This window comes from Mustela nivalis (assembly GCF_964662115.1).
Source record: "Mustela nivalis genome assembly, contig: HAP1_SCAFFOLD_1557, whole genome shotgun sequence".
NCBI classification, from domain to species: domain Eukaryota; kingdom Metazoa; phylum Chordata; class Mammalia; order Carnivora; family Mustelidae; genus Mustela; species Mustela nivalis.
In genome coordinates this window covers 103,982-125,356 of record NW_028135107.1, presented here as the reverse complement: position 1 = coordinate 125,356, position 21,375 = coordinate 103,982, and the positions used below count along the sequence as shown (strand labels likewise).

The 21,375-nt window shown below is 37.3% G+C and overlaps 1 protein-coding gene across 4 annotated transcripts in view; it reads left to right on the top strand.

Moving 5' to 3' along the window:
• The first annotated feature begins 5,958 nt into the window (after window positions 1-5,958).
• Window positions 5,959-21,375, top strand: part of LOC309857930 (phosphatidylinositol 3,4,5-trisphosphate-dependent Rac exchanger 2 protein-like) — a 41,227-nt gene continuing 25,810 nt past the window's right edge. For all 4 annotated transcript variants that reach the window (XM_082750636.1, XM_082750635.1, XM_082750637.1 and 1 more), the window contains exons 1-3: window positions 5,959-6,052; window positions 7,348-7,470; window positions 19,700-19,801. In XM_082750636.1, the coding sequence (XP_082606762.1) occupies window positions 5,996-6,052; window positions 7,348-7,470; window positions 19,700-19,801 (282 nt within the window). In that variant the 5' untranslated portion in view covers window positions 5,959-5,995. The remainder of the gene's footprint in view (window positions 6,053-7,347; window positions 7,471-19,699; window positions 19,802-21,375) is intronic.

Genomic DNA, 21,375 nt, shown 5'->3' with positions numbered 1-21,375 from the left:
ATGTATCCTGCAACTTTGCTATAATTGCTTCTAAGTTCCAGGAGGTTTTTTTGTTGATTCTTTTTCATTTCCCACATAGATAATCATATCATTTGTGAATAAAGACAGTTTTGTTTTTCCTTTCCAACCTATATGCCTTTTACTTCCCTTTTTGTCTTATTATATTAGCTAGGAAACAGAGGACAATGCTGAAAAGGAGTGGTGACAGGAGACATTCTTGCCTTGGTCCTGATTGTAATGGGAAATTTTCTATTTTCTCACTTTATATATGATGTTAGCTGTAGGGTTTTTTTTTTAAGATTTTTTTAAATAATGTTGAGGACATTCCCTTGTATTCTTAGTTTACTGAGTATTTGTAATGAGTGGGTGTTGGAATTGTCAAATGCTTTTTACTTCATCTTTTGATGAGATCATATGATTTTTCTTTTTAGACTGGTAATGTGATGGATTTCATTAGCTGATTTTAGAATTTTGAACCAGCTTTGCATACCTATGGTAAATTCCCCTTGGTTGAGGAGTACAATTGTTTTTAGACATTTGTGGCTTTTATTTGTTAATATATTGCTTAGAACTTTTATACTTATAAGAGATATTGGTCTGTTATTTTCTTGTGAAGTCTTTGGTTTTGGTATTAGTGTGATGTTGGCCTCATAAAAAAAGTGAGGAAATATTTCTTCTATTCATGTCTTCTGAAAGAGATTGCAGAGACTTGGTGTAATTTAAATGTTTGGTAACATTTAATAATTATTATTTTTTTCAAATGTGTGTAGATAGGTTTTTATTATTACAGTAAGATCATTGCTCAGTTTTAGCACCTAGCTTCTCATATGCTGAATATATGTTTATTGTGTATTGTCTGCCTCCTCCCACTGGAATAAGAGCAGAAATTCTTGACTATTTTGTTTATTTGATATGTTTTATATGCCTAAAACAGTGGTTCTCAGTGTGTGCTTTGCAGTTTCTTGGGGTTTTGCAAAATCCTTTTGGAGAATATAGAAGGTCAAAGCTATTCTTGTGGTAATACTAAGACTAAGACTTAATTTGCTTTTTTCTGCCCCACTGTGCTGTTGCTCACACTGGTGGGGGAAAATCAGTCATGTGTAAAACTGCTGATGTTTTAGTGTGAATCGAGCAGTGACACCAAATTCTACTAGGAGCTACTACATACTTCCTGGTCCTCCCTCATGAGGGAGTGACAAGGGGATGCCAATTTCACTTAAAGCTGTAAAAAATATGAGTTTTATTAAGTCCTGACTCTTGAGCATGTGCCTTTTTAATATTCTGTGTGATGAAATGGGAAGTATATCTAGTACTTCTGCTGCATACTCAAAAATATGGTTGTCTCCAGGGACTAGAATTTGTGATTGAGTTGCTATGGAACATTATATTTACTTGAAATAACAACTGTGAGATAAACTATGTTTCAGTTTCAGGGCACTCAGGCATTTGGCAGATACTTTTTTTCAAAAAAAAAGAATAAAGTAAGCTTTTCACCTCAAGGAAAACAACTGATAGTACTTGTTGATGATGATAAATTCAAGTTTGCAAGGAAATTCGAGTTTTGGAAAATTTATATCTATGAGCTGGATACTTTCCAAATACCTACAGATTTTTCTAATGAGTTGGATAGTGATATTAACTATTGTGATGGTGGGTTTTCTTTGATATAAAATAACAAAATGTGTTAATATCTTGAAGATATATTTAACTCCCAGTGAATCATTGCTAAAAAAAAAAAAAAAAAGTACAGCATCAAGCATATGTAATACATCCCTTCAAACTGCAGATAGATTAGTTGGTTTTAATGCAACAGAGTGTGGAGAGTTCACTGATATCATTGGTTTCAGATTAAAAATCATGACTACCCTTTAAGAAATGACCACTTAATGAAGTTTGGTGTTGTATTAAAGAAGAATATCCACAACTATCTGAAAATGTTATAGCAATGAACATGTCTGTGTGACTTTTAAGAGTGATCTACTGTGCGTGCCTGACAGGAAGAGTGGGGAGGACAAAAATGAGTTGAAGGAGATAAATTAGTACATCAGAATTATAAAGTAAACTGGTACATTCTGAGAATGAAATTCATCGTGGAGTTTGTCTTACCCTTTCAACAAGCAGTGGCCCAGATGGGCAGACATGGAGGAAGGGAATTGCTGTTTTCTCTCTCTTTTATCCTCATGAGTTTTCTTCCTTCTTTTACTCTCTTGGTTGCACATTTGTGACATTTTTAGCTTTCTTAAGCTTTAATTAATATATGGCATTTATCCCGTTTTACCAAATACATGGTAGGAAAAAAACAAAATGGAAGAAACTGAAGAGGAGATGAAGAATTCTGTTCTTGGTGTAGGGAAAGAGAAGCCCCTGACTGCAGTGAATCTAGGAATGTGTTGTGTAATCATTGTTAGCTGAATGCTGGCAAATTGAGTTCATGCTGACACACCTGCAAGCTGGAAGGCACAAGAAAGGGTAACTGTGAGCCTCACCTCTTCCAAATGCAATGTAGTCTGTCTTAGGTCACTGGTCTCTGCATCTCCCTAGCCTTCAGACATATTATGCCCCGTTTATGCAGCCCATATTTGAGGTTCATGGTCCAAACGGTATCCTCTGGTATGATGATCAGGAACACCAAGTGGCAGATCCAGAGGTTATTGTGAATAGAGGGAGCTGACATAGGGTTTGAAAATAAAGAAGAAATAACTGAACCCATTTTTGCTATTGAGACTCACTTATTTCTTCGCGGTCTGTTTCTTTAGTCTTTGGAAGAATAAACTCACAGGAGTGTTCATCAGATGTGGTCTCTATACCAACTATATCAGAATCATCTGGGGAACTTACCAACGTGCAGATTTCTGGGTCCTCAACTAGTCTGCTGAGTCAGACCTTCTGGGGATAGGGCAATCTGCAATTAGAAGAAACTCTCCAGATTTCATGCACAATAAAAAGCTTGAGAACCACTGGCATTACAAGCTTTTTCCAGTACTTACTTTCAATGTATTCATATCAAAGTGAAGATGACCTAATTCTGATGAAACTCTGGACCAATAGGAATTAACGAATGCAGAGATAAAACAGTGTATGAAATCTCTCATGTATTTTTGTATTTAGGGTATTAATGACTAATTGGAGAAAAATTAAATGCTCCAATTACAAAGACTGAAAGGACTTTGTAGATGCTGGTTTTTACAAGAGGATTCTGAAAACATGTTATTTTTCTTTATCTTAGGGAAAGAAGACTTACATGTTTTGTTAAGAATGTCAGTTTTAGTGATTTTGTGCTCTAGGCAAACTATCTGAAATCTGACTGAACGGTGTGTATTAAATGAAAGACAAATGCCTCATCAGAAATGTTAACAATTTCCAGGTTTTCTTTCATATACAGTTAAACAAAAAGTTCCATGTTGTCACAGAGGCTAAGAAGATAAAAAGTCAGGTGAAGATACAGTTTACTTTCTTAGTGTGTATGTGCCTTTCTAACTCACATTTTGATCCATTCGTACTGTCTCCTTACTTTAATTCATGGGCTTCAGAATGTGACTGAGTTTAGCTCCTAAGAAAAGGTTTATAAATGTAGAGGTGAACTTTCGGTTTTGCTTGCATGAGAGGTTACCTGTTTACTGTGTGGTCAACACGAAATGTAAACTAGGCGACTACACCACCATGTTATTTTAAGACTAAGTGGAAAGAACTGATGGAGCCTTTTTGATATGAGTGTACAAAACCAAATCTAAAATTAAAAATGAGACTGATAGTGATTAAAATGGGCAAAGTCAGAAAATTTGAAATCTCTTTTCATGAGTAATTTTACTTAACTCTAGATAATAGTTCAAAAATCATATCACAAGTTTCCAATTAAAAAAACAAGGACAAGACATCCATTACTTTCTTATTAAGTTTATTTAATTCAGCTGAATTATTTCATTCTGTTGAGGCTGTTAGTATTGATGTGGCTTTGTAATTATAGACTGAAACATGAACTAATTGAATCAGGAATAGAGATGAGTTTGAAGCTAATGCTAGGAATGAGGTCCTATGGCTCATTTTTTTTAATAGTTTTGCTTTTCTTTTTACTAATGTTACAGTATGCTCACAGCCAAATATTCTGTGCATAAGGAGGTATACAAAGGTCACTTTAACCACTGTTGCATTTTGATATGTGCTACATATTTTTTCTTAGTATGAATGCACACTGCCATTACACAAGTATATTTATGCCTATATGCTTGTGTGTGTAATATGTATTTGTGTGTACATATAAGTGTGTACCTATCAAGAAAGCTGTTTGATAAATTTGTTCATGAAACAATATTTTATAGACATCTATTTACACATATTTCTATGAAATTTTGGTCACATTCCACTTATGATTATAGTTCTGCATAGTATTTTGTAATTTGCATGTACCATTATATAAATGATTCCCTTTTGAATGGGCATTTATGTTGTTTCCAATGTTTTCACTTTTGTAATTAATATTTCATCTTATCTGAAAAGCTTTCTTGGGATAAATTCTTGGAGGTAAGAATTTCTGGGTTAAAGGGTATGCCCATTTAAAAATTTGAGATATATGGTCAAGTTATTCCCAGATATGTTGTGCCATTTTATACCCCCCCCCCTTTTTTTAGAAGGGGGAGGGGCAGAGACAGAGGGAGAAAGAGAATCTTAAGTAGGCTTCACACTCAGCCCAGAGCCTGATGTGTGGCTCCGTCTCACAACTCAGAGATCAGGACCTGAGCTGAAATCAAGAGTTGGATGCTTAATCAACTGAGCCACTGAGGCGCCCCTGTGCCATTTCATATTCTTACTCCAGTGTGCTTGAGGGTGATTTGGAACATTATGAGCAATACTGGGTTTTCTTAATCTCTCTTTTTTTAAAAAATATTTTATTTATTGACAGAGAGAGAGAGATCACAAGTAGGCAGAGAGGCAAGCAGAGAGGGTTTTCTTAATCTCTTAAGTCTTTGTAAATATAGCATGTCAAAAATGGGATTCTTACTTTAATCTTCATTTGTTTGATATTAGTATCCAGAGGTTCCTTGGAGACTCTGTGTGCCCTGGGGATTGATGGGCTATGTACTCATACCCCAACTTGGCTGGTAGTACTTGAAGTTCTTAAGACAGACAGGGAAACAATGATTTCACCTGGTTACTAGGTGGCTAATGAGCAATGTCTTGAGGACACAAGTGACTGCATGGAAAGTCACTTCTCCTTTTCCTTCCAAACTTTCTATTTTAAGGCCCAATATAAAAAGTTCTTTCTACTCTTTTCTTCGTTTGCAAAAATAATAGCTTACTTGGTCATGGGTCCAAGTTTAATTAATGACTTATTAAGGAGAGTCCAGATCTTTGAAATACTAAGGAACTTTTCTGCCTACCATAGGGCTTTGGAGAGCCCTGACCTGATCCCAGAAATGCAAAATCTGGCTTTCTAAAACTTGGCAGGGGGTAGTTAGGAAGGGAAGGGAAATTGTTTCATTCCTTCTTGAAGAGTCACTTTCTTTCTCTCTTTCTCTTTCATTCTCTTTCTATCTTTGACTCCCTATTTCTTCCCTCAGTCTATCTCAGTCTATCTTAGTTCCAAAGGATCACCTTGGAATTTCTGACCCCTCCCCTTTTTTAAAAATCAGAAATCCCATTTTTCATTAGATCTTGGTGTTATGTGCTTCACAAGACTTAGAAGTTTAGGAAACATTTGACTCCTGTTTACCACAGAACAATGAGATCGTGATGGATAAATTTAGTTCATGTATATACATGGTCACTTTTGGTCTTGCCCCCAAATTCTGAAGGATATAATTCCCAGGGAAAAACCACTGTGAACCAGGGTTTCACTTTTTACAACAAAACTATTATTCTCAGTAGTTATTGGGTTTTTAAACTCTGGCTTCCTACAAAAAATTTAGTTCTAATCAATACCCTGTTATTTTACTAACCTAATGTTGCCTTCACAAAATCTTTTTTTATTTGTTTGTTTCATGCAGGCATTCTTACAAGAATGAACCAGTGTGCAGCATCAAAAATTGAGAAAAATATAACAAAAGAAACAGTAAAGGTGAGGAGACACAGACAGCCCTTAACCCAAGCACACATTCCCTTTTAGTTAAAATTTCTTCTGTGGGATGTTACTCTAGGCTTTTCAGCTTCTCCTCAGTTCCACTATAAGTTCTGCACCAGCCACTTGTGTGGGCAACCCTGAGATAAAGGGAAAGAGGGTTTGGGAAAAGAAACAGAGACTGACAAGGATGGCGAGAAGACATGGAACAACTTTCTGCCAAGGCCTTAGGACAGTTTGAAAAGAGGGAGAAAAACAAACTCCTGACCAAGAACCTCAGTGTCTGTGAGCAGGGGGGAATAGAGCCCTAAGTGGGAGAATTGCCAGATGTGGCTTAGGAAGGCAAGGGTAAATGATTTGAGTGGTTCCGTGGTGCGGATAATGTCTGCATAATGTCTTCAACTCAGAAACACATGTATAAGCCCTTCCTTTTAGGCTGCAGGAAAGGAAAATGATGAAGGGTTTTGTAAAGGGGGGAGGAGGTAAATGAAAATTAATTGCACTACATTACTATTCATTTAAGCTGCCTAAATTATTATTGATGTTTATTTTTGGTGCTGATTTGCTGTTTTATTTTACAAAAATTAAAAAATTCCCAAGGATTTTTATAGGCTCTTCTGACTATTTTTTCATAAATTAAAAATGAACTTTCAAATTCTCTTACCATGGGAGCATTTTAGTTTGTGTGCTTTAGGTCTCAAGCAAAAGACACTTATTATTCAAATGACTTGGAGACACTTCAGCTCTCATTTGGGGACTCCAGACAGAAGAGAAGGTTCAGGACCTGTGACTCAGGGAGGTCGATAAGATTGCCAGGTTCTGTCTAGCTCTTCACTTTGCCATTCAGGTTATCCACTTTGCCCCAGGAATGGCTCCTCTCATCCCTGCAAAATGACGTTGTAGCTGTCCAAGCTATCACTTCCAGACAGCACCTTTCCAGAGGGGAAGCTGTCCATTCCAGGATGCCGTTCCAGAACCAAAGAAGCCTTTGCTCTGAAAAGCCTACCAGCAAATCTGCCTGCACTATGTTACCTGCTGCCCATTCTCACTAATGGGTTTGGGACTGTCATGCTTGGATTTAGTCACTCGGGTTTTTCCTGAGAGCCAGGAATGGGTTCCTGGTTCCCAGAGCTGTGTAGGAGTAGAAAGGATGTCCATACAAAATTGGTCCTCTGCTCTCTGGGTGGGTGGAAAGGATAAGCATGCCCTGAAATTTTCAGCTTGGAAAGAGAATACCATCCTCTCATGGACTTTTTTTTTACCTGCTTCATTATTGCACTTATATTTATTTGTAGATGCTGTTCTCAAACATTGAAGATATCCTTGCTGTACATAAGGAATTTTCAAAAGTCGTGGAAGAATGCCTGCATTCAGAACCTAACGCTCAACAAGAAGTGGGAACCTGCTTTCCTCACTTTGTAAGATCAATTTCTGTTTATTTTAGAAGCTCTGGATTTTAAGGTTTTAAGGTATAGCTCCAGATTTTAAGGTTTAGCTTTTAGCACAGTAGCATGTGAGAACTCAGTGTAGAAGTAAAATGTGACACGGAAAATTTGGGGTCTTTTAAGGCCAATGAAATCTTCCACTGAGAGCCAGAAAGGGGATGAGGGCCTCACATCATCCATTTTACTCAGTGAAGAACAAACAGCCTTTTCTTTTTCCCAGCAAGTTAGTTCTTCGCATCCTCTGTAGCTTTGAATCCTAATGAATATTCAGGCTGTTCATAATGAATGGATTTTTATGTTTCTCCCAAAGACAGAGCATTTCCCTTTTGAGGCAGAAAATCCTTACTCTTATAATGGCGTGATGAGCCTTTTGTGAGTCAGAATGTTTCCTTGTTAATCGGCTGGTGACAAGCCTGCGGGTGAACAAGGGGTGTCACTCTAGGTACACAGACACCAGAGTCTTGGTGTTTCTCAAGGGTAGTTTCTCAGAAGGTCATACTGAGTGGTGGAGAAGTATAACCAGTCAGACCTCAGTTGTTTCAAATTACACATCACGCTCATGTAATCATTTCTGTCTCTTTGGACAGGATAGTTGAAATTATTTGTGTAATTGATTTATAAAATAAGAAGTCACCTATAAAATGAAAATTATTTTTAGAACTGAAGGGCATTCATAGCAAAAAAAAAAAAAAAAAGAAAAGAAAAATAGTGCTGCTATTTATAGCATTCCACAGACGCTAATTTTCCGAACACCTACCTGAATTTCTTTCTATACCAAAGTGCTATATAATTGATGTTTTATTTTAAAATGCATAAGAGTATTTTGTCACAGAAGTCAATGTTTGTTTATTTTTATTTATATTTAGCCTTTAGAAAGGTAATGGTATGTAGTCTCTAAGGCTGTAATTCTGTATGTAGTGGGCAGAGCTGCATATGTCCTTTTTATAATCAGGAAATATTTCATAAAGGTAATTAATATTAAATGGAGAGAGGCTCCTTGGCATAGGAAGATCAAGCCGTACTTTCCTTGGGTATAACTAGAAACCATGCATGATTGTGTCCACTTAATCCAGATTGTTCCTCTTCATGAAGGAATTCCCATCTTCTGCCAGATGGGCATTTGCTGCCTTAGTCCAGGGCCTCACATGGGAATCTTGCACTCTGACATCCATTTCCTCAGTAACACACTATGAATCTGTCATCCATGAATTTAGCTAAACTATTTCTGAAGCATATTTCATTCTGGGTCATACCATCTCTTGAAATAAGTAACTCAATATATATATATTTTACTTTATCAAGTTATCAATGATTTTTTTAATACTTTTTATTTTTTCAGCATAACAGAATTCATTATTTTTGCAGCATACCCAGTGCTCCATGCAACCCGTGCCCTCTCCAACACCCACCACCTGGATCCCCCAACCTACCACCCCCCACCCCTTCAAAACCCTCAGATTGTTTTTCAGAGTCCATAGTCTCTCATGGTTCACCTCCCCTTCAAATTTCCCTCAACTCCCTTCTCCTCTCCATCTCCCCTTGTCCTCCATGCTATTTGTTATGCTCCACAAATAAGTGAAACCATATGATAATTGACTTTCTCTGCTTGACTTATTTCACTCAACATCATCTCTTCCAGTCCTGTCCATCTTGCCACAAAAGTTGGGTATTCCTCCTTTCTGACGGAGGCATAATACTCCATAGTGTATATGGACACCTTTCTTATCCATTCATCCATTGAAGGGCATCTTGGTTCTTTCCACAGTTTGGCGACCGTGGCCATTGCTACTCTAAACACTGGGGTACAGATGGCCCTTCTTTTCACTACATCTGTATCTTTGGGGTAAATACTCAGTAATGCAATGGCAGGGTCATAGGGAAGCTCTATTTATAATTTCTTGAGGAATCTCCACACTGTTCTCCAAAGTGACTGCACCAACTTGCATTCCCACCAACAGTGTAAGAGGGTTCCCCTTTCTCCACATCCTCTCCAACACATGTTGCTTCCTGTCTTTCTATTTTTGGCCATTGTAACTGGTGTAAGGTGGTATCTCAATGTGGTTTTAATATGAATCTCCATGATGGCTAGTGATGATGAACATTTTTTCATGTGTCTAATAGCCATTTGTATGTCTTGATTGGAGAAGTGTCTGTTCATATCTTCTGCCCATTTTTTGATATGATTGTCTGTTTTGTGTGTGTTGAGTTTCAGGAGTTCTTTATAGATCCTGGATATCAACCTTTTGTCTGTACTGTCATTTGCAAATATCTTCTCCCATTCCGTGGGTTGCCTCTTTGTTTTTTTTGACTGTTTCCTTTGCTGTGCAGAAGCCTTTGATTTTGATGAAGTCCCAAAAGTTCATCTTTGCTTTTGTTTCCTTTGCATTTGGAGACATATCTTGAAAGAAGTTGCTGTGGCTGATATCGAACAGGTTACTGCCGGTGTTCTCCTCTACGATTCTGATGGATTCCTGTCTCACATTGAGATCTTTTATCCATTTTGAGTTTATCATCATGTACAGTGTAAGAGAATGGTCGAGTTTCGTTCTTCTGCATATAGCTGTCCAGTTTTCCCAGCACCATTTATTGAAGAGACTGTATTTAATTTTAGACCAATATCACTGATGAATATGGATGCTAAGATTCTCAAAAAGATCCTAGCAAACAGGATTGAATAGCACATTAAATGACCAGGTGGGATTCATCCCTGGGTTACAAGGGATTCGCAAATCAATCAATGTGATAGAACAAATCAATAAGAGAAGAGAGAAGAACCACGTGGTCCTCTCAATTGATGTAGAAAAAGCATTGGACAAAATCTAGCATCCATTCCTGATTAAAACACTTCGAAGTATAGGGATAGAGGGAACATTTCTGAACTTCATAAAATCTATCTATGAAAGACCCACAGCAAATATCATCCTCAATGGGAAAACGCTGCAGCCTTCCCATTGAGATCAGGAACACGACAAGGATGCCCACTCTCACCACTCTTGTTCAACATAGTATTAGAAGTCCTAGCAACAGCAATCAGAGAACAAGGAGAAATAAAAGGTATCTAAATAGGCAGTGAAGAAGTCAAACTCTCTCTCTTCGCAGATGACGTGATTCTTTATATGGAAAACCCAAAAGACTCCACCCCCAAACTACTAGAACTCATACAGCAATTCATAACGTGGCAGGATACAAAGTCAATGTACAGAAATCAGTGGCTTTCTTATACACTAACAATGAAAATACAGAAACTGGGGGCATCACGTTACCTGATTTCAAGCTTTACTACAAAGTCATGATCACCAAGACAGTATGGTACTGGTATAAAAAACAGAAGTGGCGGGGGGGTGGGAGGTTGGGGTACCAGGTGGTGGGTAATATAGAGGGCATGGGTGGCATGGAGCACTAGGTGTGGTGAAAAAATAATGAATACTGTTTTTCTGAAAATAAATAAATTGAAAAATTAAAAAAAAAAAAAGACACATAGACCATTGGATCAGAGTAGAGAGCCCAGATATGGACCCTAAGCTCTATGGTCAATTCATCTTCCACAGAACAGGAAAAAATATACAGTGGAAAAAAGACAGACTCAATATATTTTTTGCTGGCTATATAAAATAGTATACATTGTTGCTTTCCAAATGTATGTCATGGAAATTCCAGAGGGTACTTCGGTTCTAATATTTGATCAATACATTTTCTGTGTCTTCCTGGTATTGGAGCTGCTTTGGTAGATACTAATCCAAGCCACTGAGAGAAAATTTAATGACGGAAGGATGCTCAGAGGCCATGATGGTGAAATTACTCCCTTTTTGAAAGTACCCCTTCTGTAGCAAATACGAAGGTTATTTATTTTGTTCCTACTTGATCACTTTTAGTGAGAACTATAAACACTAGAAGACCTTTATGTTAATCCTGAATCTGCCTACCACTGCCCATTATGGATTGCCCTTGCAATTTCCACCCAGTGGTCTTGGCTTTTGTTTTGGAGCTACACGCTGTTGTAAGTCCTATTACAGTATGACAGCTGTCTGAAAGTAGCTACCATTTCCTTACTTTATTATACTAACAAATCATTCTACTTGAAATTACCTCTCATACTTTTTCACAGAGAGTCTCATATTAGAGTCTTCAAAGTCCATCATTATCTTAGTCACTTGTTGCTGACTATTCTCATTTGTTCCTGTCCCTCCTAAACACAGCTGTCCAGATTGGTGCATGTGAACTGCAGGGTACTAGGTCTCTCTATTCTTGCATGATCAGGCACATGCTTTTCCCTGTTCCTAAAATGCTTTCTTCCCTCACCCTGCCTGGGAATGATGGATTCATCTCTCTGAACCTTGCTCAGATACTACTTTTTTTTTTTTAAGCTGTATCTGAACCCTCTCAGGAAAGCTAAGCACTCTCTTCTCTGTAATTTGCTACCATTTGGCTCATTTACTTAGTATTGCATACATCATATTGGACTCTAGTTAATATAACCTTTTTTCTTAGATTATTATTCTTGAATCAGAGAAAATTGATAAATAAAGTGTGCTTAGATACATACATAGAATAGAGCTCCCAAAATATTGTAAACACTTTGGACACATAGCGTATGTTCACAAACATCATACAGGTTAATCTTTCCAAGTAACTACTGCCATGACTCTCTCTAACTTATCCTTATTCAAATTCACAGAAAGACAAGTTTCGTATATATGATGAATATTGTAGTAACCATGAGAAGGCAGAGAAATTGGTTCTCGAACTTAACAAAATAAGAACAATCTGCAAATTTTTTTTGGTAAGTATATGTATGAGTGTTACCATACGCTGTGATTTGTTGATAGGCTCTCTAAGGAACCAAGGACTAGCGTCAGTGTGGTGTAAAAAGTACTCATGGGACAATGCTTTAAATGTGTCTAACCTAGGAGACTAGAGTCCCAAAGGACTCTAATCGTAAGAGGAGAGAGTTGGCAGGAGCTCATGGATGGGCAAACACTGATAATGCCCTCTCCTGGCTGACTATGAATTGTTTGTGAGAACCACAGATTCTTAGTGAGAGAAGACATTTATGCTCATCATCGCTTTTATATCCCTCAGCTCCCTAGGGTTTCATTTGCTTTTCTAAGAGAGCTGTAAGTGGGGCAGTCACAGGAAGGAAGCAGATCCTGGATATGGTAGAAAAGAAATTTAAAGATTGACCTTTCTCCTGCATAAATTCTTTACTCACTTTCCACAGAAAGAATAAGAATCTATGTTTCATTTCTTCAGGATAGCACAAAGAAATGCATATTTTGGTAGTAATTTGGGCAATTTAATTGCCAGTGAGGACCACATTGAAGTGTACAATTCAATAATATCTAGCCAATTGTGGAGTGGAGGAATAATCCCCAATATCCAGTTATAGAGATTTCTAGCACATCCCTCATGCCTGCTCATGGCCCATCTCTACAACCCCTGTAAACTTTAGGCAATCATTGATTTATTTTCAATCTCTGTAGTTTGCCTTTTCTGGATAGTTCTTACAAATGGAATCCTTCAATGTAATATTTTACACCTGGTTTCTTTTACTGAGTAAAATGTTTTGAGGTTCATCCCCATTGTGACATGTATCCATATGCCATTCATTTTTATTGCTGGATAGTATTCGTTGTACGGCTATACCATATTTTATTTATCCATTTGCCAGTATATGGGCTTTGGTCAGCAAGCAGGTATGAGTTTAATGATGGGCCTTGAAGATCTTTTTGGAGAGAGGTATTAGTATAGAAAAAGTCAGGAAATGTCCAGTTTGAACTGTTTTATAAACGATGCTGAGATGAACATTCATGTACAAGTCTTTGTGTGGATATTTTCATTTTCTTGGATGGATGCTAAGAGTGGAATTGCTAGGTCATAGTAAGTGTATATTTAAGAAACTGCCAAAATGACTGTGCCATATACACCAGCAATGTATGTTTGCAGATTCTTTATATCTTTGCAAACACATGGTATTAACAGTTGCAATTACAGCTGGTTTAGTGGGTGTAGTTTATCTCAAGATGATTTTTATTTGCATTTCTCTCATGACCATTGATATCAGGTATGCTTTCAATGATCTCATTAGACATTCATATATCCTGTTAGTGAAATGCTTATTCAGAACTTTTGCTCAATTTTTAAATTGAGATGTTTATCTTATATTGAGCTACAAGTGTTCTTTATTTTGGAATACACCTTCTGTATCTGACATATAATTTGTGAATATTTCCACTCAGTGTGGTTTGTTTAAAAATGTTATCTTTTGGAAATCAAAATTCTTACATTTTGTTGAAGTAGGATTTATTAAATTTTTCCCTATGAACATATTTTCATTTTATTTAAGAAGTCCGTATTCAGGTTTTATTCTTACTTGTTAAGTTTTTTCCCAAGTATTTCGCTCTTTTTGATGCTGTTGTGATTGGAATGATCTTAATATCATTTTTGGACTGTTTATTGCTACCATATAAACATTTGACTTTTATTTATTTTTGTTTATTGTATATTTTTGTATCATGTGCTTTAAATTCATGTATTAGTTCTAGTAGTTTTTTGGTAGATTCTTAGGACACTTTACATATAGAATGAAGTCATCTGAGGGTAAAGACAGTTATATTACTTCCTTTACAATATAATTGTCTTTTTTATCTCCCTGGGTTTTGCACTGGTTAGAACCAGTTTACTATTGAATAGAAGTGATAAGAACAGACATGCCTGCCTTGGTTCTGATCTTGGGGGAAATCAATCAGTTTTTCATCATGAAGTGTGATGTTAACTGTTGTCACAGATGTCCTCTTACAGTTGAAGAAGTTCCACTATATTCATAGTTTGTCAAGAGTTTTTATTGGAACCTTTTTGCTTTTTCCAACGTAGGTGTTTAAAGCTATGAATTTTGCCCTACACACTGCATTAGTTTTATTCCCTAAAATTTTACATATGTTTTGTTATTGAAAAGGTCTAGTTTCCTTTGTAATATCTATAGTCTATTCTTTATTTAGAGTTTGTCTTGGAAGGCAGTTCTGCATGGGACTGTGTCCCTGCACATTTTCTGAGTGGAGGGACTGACTGCTTTTGTTCTGGCTGATCTTTAAAGGATGTTTATATCACAATATAAGGGACGTTTATATCAGAAAGTAGAGATATTCTCTTCCTCCTAAGTGATGGGCAGTCATGCCTGCTGACCTCATGAAAGATGCATGGTTCTTAGCCTTAGGTCTCCTTTCCTGGTGTCCCATGTGCATGGGCCACCTGGTCTTCCCTGTGTTGCAATTTGGGAACTGAGCCTTGGCAAACTGGCCCCCAAATAATGATACTCTGGCTACTGCTATTGCTCTAAGGGGAAAAAAGTCCTGTAGCTCTGGCTTAGGAGTTTCACGTGTTCTTCCAGCATCCAGAAATCTCTGGCCTGTTGACTTTTGAGCTTGTCAGTAGGGTAAAATCTTAGAATCATCAGTTTTAACATTCTGTTATTTTATTTCCCAATGTTGGAATTTTTCAAATTTCTTCCTGTAGTTGACTTTTTAAATTTAATTCCATTTTGGTCAGAGAACATAATTAAATCATTTAAATCTTTTTAAATTCATTAAGACATTTTTATGGCTTAGCATGTGATCTGTCCTGGAGTTTTTTGTTTTTTCCCCCTCTCTGTATGCTTCATGTGTGCTTAAAAACTATGCATATTCTGCAGCTGTTGAGTGGAATATTCTATAAATGTTAGGTCAGTTTTGTTCATAGTGTTGTTCTTCTCTTCTTTGTCTTTTCCTCTAGGTGTTCTGTCAGTTATTGAGGGTAGGATATTGAAATCTATAGGTATAATTGTTAAATTGTCTGTCTTGCCTTTCAATTATGTCAGTTTTGTTTTATATGTATTGGGGCTCTGTTATTAAATATATACGCATTGAAAGTGCTTGTATTTTTATTTCTATTGATCATAAAATGTTTTTCTTTGTCCCTAGGCATATTTCTTTTCTTTTTTATTTATTTATTTGTTTGTTTTTTTAAAGATTTTGTTTATTTATTTGACAGATGGAGATCACAAGTAGGCAGAGAGGCAGGCAGAGAGAGAGGGAAGCAGGCTCCGTGCTGAGCAGAGAGCCCGATGTGGGGCTTGATCCCAGGACCCTGAGATCATGACCTGAGCTGAAGGCAGAGGCTTAACCCACTGAGCCACCCAGGTGCCCCGGGATATTTCTTTTCTTAAAGTCTGTTTTGGCTGATATTATTATAGCCATGACACTTCTTGTACTGTTTGTTTATCTTTTTCCAGTATTTTACTTACAAACTATTTAGGTCTTTGAATCTAAAACATGTCCCTGGTAGACAGTATATAGTTAGATCCTACCTTTTTTTTTTTTTAAGTATATTTTATTTAAATTCAATTAGCCAACTATAGTACATCATTATGGATCTTGCTTTTTTTATCCAGCCTGATCATCTCTGACTTTTGATTGGAGTGTTCCATTCATTGATCTTTAACTGAATTATTGATATTGTATTGACAGGTATTGTTTTACTGTTTTTTCTGTATGTGTTTTTATTGTTGCCCCTCTGTTCCTCCTTTACCTTCCTTAGTGTACTGTTTTATCTCCTCTGTTGCTGTTTTTGAACTATTTTTTTTAGTGTTTAGTTTTTTAGTGTTTTTTTTAGGTTTTTTTTTTTTTTTTTTTTTTTTTTTTTACTGTTTAGTGTTTTTAGTGTTTAGTGTGATTGCTCTAAGAACAATATTCATCTTAATTTATCAAGTCTATTTCCTGAAGTTGGTTTTTGTTTTTTGTTTGTGTTGTTTTGTTTTGCTGTTGTAACTTTCCTGGACTTGATTTAAGAACCTGTGACTCTTGTATGTACAGCTTCTATCTCTACTCATTTTTTTGTTTGTTTGTTTTATAATTTAGCCTTTCTTTATAGGGGGTGACTACAGTAACTGCTTAACTTAGTTCTGTTGGTGGTTTGTCAGAGGTGACTAAACATCGTTAATCATCTTGTCTATGGATCTATGTGTTAGTTGGTGGGGGGTGGGGGAGACATTCAAAGGGTAGGCAGTTTACAAGTCAGATCTAGGTCTTTATTTCCATGGGGATACCCCTTCCCCTTTGGGTCTTTTCTACAGATGCACAGCCTGATATCTGCTCCAAAGAGGGCTGTAATCTCAGGCCAACAGAATTGTGGGCATTCTCCATTTTTCTTATAGAGTGTGCTAACTTTATTGACATTGCCCTCAGGAGTGAGATATTTACCCTCTGCAGTAAAGGGTCTACCTGAAAGCAGGTTTTCAGGGTCTATCACTATGTCAGGGCCCCTTTGATGGAGCCACTGCAGGACAGCCACTGTGGAAGCACCATTTTGATAGGGCCACTGGGCAGGGTGAGCTGAGGAGGATGGGGGCATGAGGAGGCAGAGGGAAGGTGGGAGAAGCTCTTGTGAGAATGTTATAGACTCCCACCTTTCTTATCTGAAATTTCCACAGTTTTTCATGAATAAAAATATCGTTTTTTTTTTTGTTTGTTTGTTTGACTTTAGTTGATTTCCAGAGCTCTGAAGTTGATATTTTTGACAATTTGCTGAGGTTACAGTTGTTTTTTTGTTGTTGTTGTTGTTTTGGTTTGGTTTGGTTTGGTTTTTTTGGAAGAGGATTTACTGATCCCTTTTCTCTGCCACAGCCAGAAGAGGTGTCTATGCCACTAAAATTTTAGGGCTTTTTAGGAGGTGTTAGAGCTTCATTGTCTTAGTGAATCCGGTCTTTTCTCAGCACAGTCAACTCTTTGATCCCCCTTGGTCTAGTTTATTGACTGAATTGTGTCAAGCCATGCCAGTAAAGTCCGAAGAGTGCTGGTTTTTATATGGTCTTACAGCACAGTCTGGTAGGAAACCTGGCTTTTATAATTCCCGCTCTGGTACTAAGTGACCTCTAATTACTTGAATGACTTTAAGAAATTCATTACATCGCTGGTGTCATTTTCCATCTCTGTAAAATGGGGGTTAATAACAGTCACCCTTGGGAAGACAGGTGAGAGCTTACAGATTTGGTGATAAATACTTGGATATGCCACCACCGTTTTCATCATCAGGGAGATCTCTGGGAGGTCATTTAGAAGATATTCTTTCTGGACGCATGGAGAGAGAGTTGGCTTTCATAAGCCAGTCTAAAGTGACAACCCACCTCTGCTGTTATGAAGACAGTCCATGATCTGTACGGGCCTATTAGACAAGGAAATAACAGTGTTAAGCAGTCATGAAATTCTTAGGGTACTTCAACCCAGGGATGGGGAAAGGGGTGGATGTGTTTATAAGGGGTGCTAACTTATGTAGGGATGCTGAAACATCACTGGAAATACAGTGAGATGTACATGGTTGTGTTTCATATGGTTCCTCTGGGGACAGCACCATGTGGGGTTGGAAAAAATATTTTGGTAAACTGATTGCAATGGGGGATGAAGCCCTCAAAGAGCATGCTTGAGTCAGAACATTTCTTTGCTTCCCTGTCTTCTAAAGTGTCTGGGTGAAGTTAAAGGCATGATGTTAGTTTTGCTGACATGAATACATTTGGCTAAAGCCAAGTTGCTCACGACAGTCGGGGGTGGGGGCATATACTGCTACCCCCAGTCTTTTCTTTTTCATCCTTTCCTGTTTAGCTCTTGGTCTCGCTTCTCAATGTATGTAGGACAGTAGTCTCAACCCTTGTAAAATGCTGGTATAAAGGTTGTTAAATTATCAGTATGATATTTGAGGAGCCCTTTTCTCCATTTATTACATATTTATTGACTACTTTCTTTTTGCCAGCCACTCTGATAGGCATTGTAGGAAAAGGATTTGGCACAAGTTTCTAATCTTTTTCTTTTTTAAATTGATACTTAAACTATGAAATAAAGACAAGATGCTTCAGAGGATATAGGCTTTTTTTTTTTTAATCAGAGTTGATTCTCTCTTCTATTACATCTTATTCTGATTGCTGCTTTTGAGATTTCTCCATTCATCTTGCCTCTCTGGTGATCATACCTGACCTCCTTCTCAGAGACTGGCTGGCCATTGTCACTGGTAGTGTATTATAACTAAAAGTAATTTAGCAATCACTTGGTTAAAACACGACAGTTTTACAGGCAGGAAAACTAGCATTCTGAAATCAACCCAAAGTGGGAGCTCTCTGCCACTCACGGAGCTCCCAGGGGAGTGAGCCGGTCCGATGGTGGAAGCAAACGGGTCACACACAATAACTGAAAGCGAAAACTGTTTATTAGCATGTACCACACAATAGCTAATACAAGACAGACAACTCTAGCCATGTGGGCTAGGGAGAGGGCTCGATCCCCTTCTCGGGAGCACACCGTTTGGGTGCATCGACTGATAAGGTGACCAATCCCCTCCCTGGAGCACACCTTTTGGGTGCATCGACCGGGAGGATGATCTGAGTGAGAGTGTCCCAAGAGCCCTCTGACAAGCAGAGGGCCAGTGTTGCTTATATGCCAGTTCAGTCACTGCGTCAAAGGCGCTTGCGGTTAATCTGCGGTCTGCTGTACGTGCGAGGCTGCTCGTCTGCTGCTGCTGATGTTGTTTGTAGCACATACCCCATGTCCTGGTGGTCTATCTGTGGTCGGTTATAACATCCTGTATAACATCTCCTAGTTCATAACAGTTCTCGGAAGCCCTTTGTCTGCTGGGAAGTTCTGCAACAGTGGGGTTCATGCTCACAGGACTCCCTCACAAAGTTACATCACTAGTCAGTGGTGAGGATGTATAGAACCCAGTTGTCTCCAGCCCTGTTCTTTACAACACAGCACAACACCACAATTCAGCTACAACACAACTCCCTTTATAAGCAGGATTGATCTGTGTATCTTTGTGTCTATTATTTATTTATCCATCAGTCCATTCATCCACCCATCTGTCCATCCATCCATCCATCCATCCACCTACCCATCATTTATTCCTCCATTTCTATCCTATTTCTTTTCTTCAGACTTCAGAGGATAGTACATGAAAATTAATTTTAAAGGTATGTATTTAAAACATATTTTGGTTTCTATAACTAACGTGATATGAAAATACTTCTCGTTGTCTTCTGTAAATGTTCTTTGTGATTTCACAGGCTCATCTCAGAGAAAGAAGGTATAAAGAAAGGCTTTCACAAGTTTTTGACAGAAAATTTTATGATAAAAGAAAATTTCATGCCTTCAGCTTTAAAAATTTATGATTATTTTTATCTCCACTGCAGAACTGCATGCTACTTGGAGGACGGAAGAATACAGATGTTCCCCTGGAAGGATATTTAGTAACACCAATACAAAGAATTTGCAAATACCCTCTCATTTTGAAGGTATTTTATGTGTTTATTTTACTGTAGTATCTTTCTTGTATCTGCATATTTTGCTGCATATTTTGCTTTAATTTTTTTTTCTTTTAAATAATCTGATTTTCTGAAGAAAGAGCAGCTCAGAGTTACTAGGGAAAATAGCTATTTCATCACATATATATGGATTAGGAAACAAATCTTTTAGGAAAGGAGACTTTTAGTGCTCTCTGTATAAAACGTATCCATTTGAGTTTTCTTTAGAGTAAATGCATTAGTTTCAAGATGGATCCCATTAAATATCTTATGACAAGTTTATATTGCATATTATCTACAGGGTTCATTATCTTAAGTAAATCTATTGTTTTATTTTTTGACTTCCCCATTGATGCTAATGAACTTAAAGTGAAAGTTACATAATTTCACAGTTTGGTTTTTGAATCAGTATTATAGGAAATGTTGTGGGTCACATGGGACAATAAATGGTACGATGTAGAATGACCGTGCTAAGCAAGTACTGCCTCTGGACACATTAATGGTCGTAGGCCATTGCCTCATTACAATGACTAAAAGTGTTGTGAAAAACATATTTTTTTTAAAGATTTATTTATTTATTTGACAGAGAGAGATTACAAGTAGGTAAAGAGGCAGGCAGAGAGAGAGAGGAGGAAGCAGGCTCCCTGCTGAGCAGAGAGCCCGATGCGGCACTCGATCCCAGGACCCTGAGATCATGACCTGAGCCGAAGGCAGTGGCTTAACCCACTGAGCCACCCAGGCGCCATATTTTAATGTGCTAATTATGCTTGTACTGTAAGAATATGTGAATAGATTGGAATAGCAATTCTGGAAATGGTGCTTCTTGGAACTACAGCAGCAGTTTGTGTTTGTGGTTGAGCACGGGAGCTCTGAGTTCAGATCCTAAGTATTCTGCTTACTAGCTGTGTGACTGAATACATAATCTAACTTCTTAAAGCCTTGGGTTTTTATTAATGAAACAGAAATAATGATGATGAAATTGTAGCATATGTCTGCAAGGATGTGTATAATGGATGTGTATGTCTGTGTATGTGTGTATATACATATATATACACACATATGGAAAATGTATTACATAAAAATAGTAATTAAACTGTTATGCCAATCATTTAGCACAGTATGTACTCCGTATATGTTAGCTATTATTATTCATATATATTTGATTCTGATTTATCTTAATAGTTTAACTACTTCTTTAAATTTTTAAAAATTTAAAATATTTCAATATGTTATGCACATATTAACTGGTGTTCTTATTGATTTACTTTTTGAGAAACAAATATAAGGAATTTGAACTTAAAATACATTTTTTTTAACTACAACTTCCATGAGTTGCATAATTGGGTTTTTGTGTAAAATTTCTTTGAAAACAATTTCTCCTTATTTAAAAAAACAAGTTAAAATTGCTTGGCTAAGCCACAGAGGGAAGCTAACATGGGGATCTTCAGTTCTGCAGACCTTTAATATGGTCTTCAGTACAGGAAGGTTGGGGCAAACATGACTCCTGTCTTTCTGAGAGTCCTTTCAGACTCTTGACTTGGTGACTCAGATCACATCAGCTATTC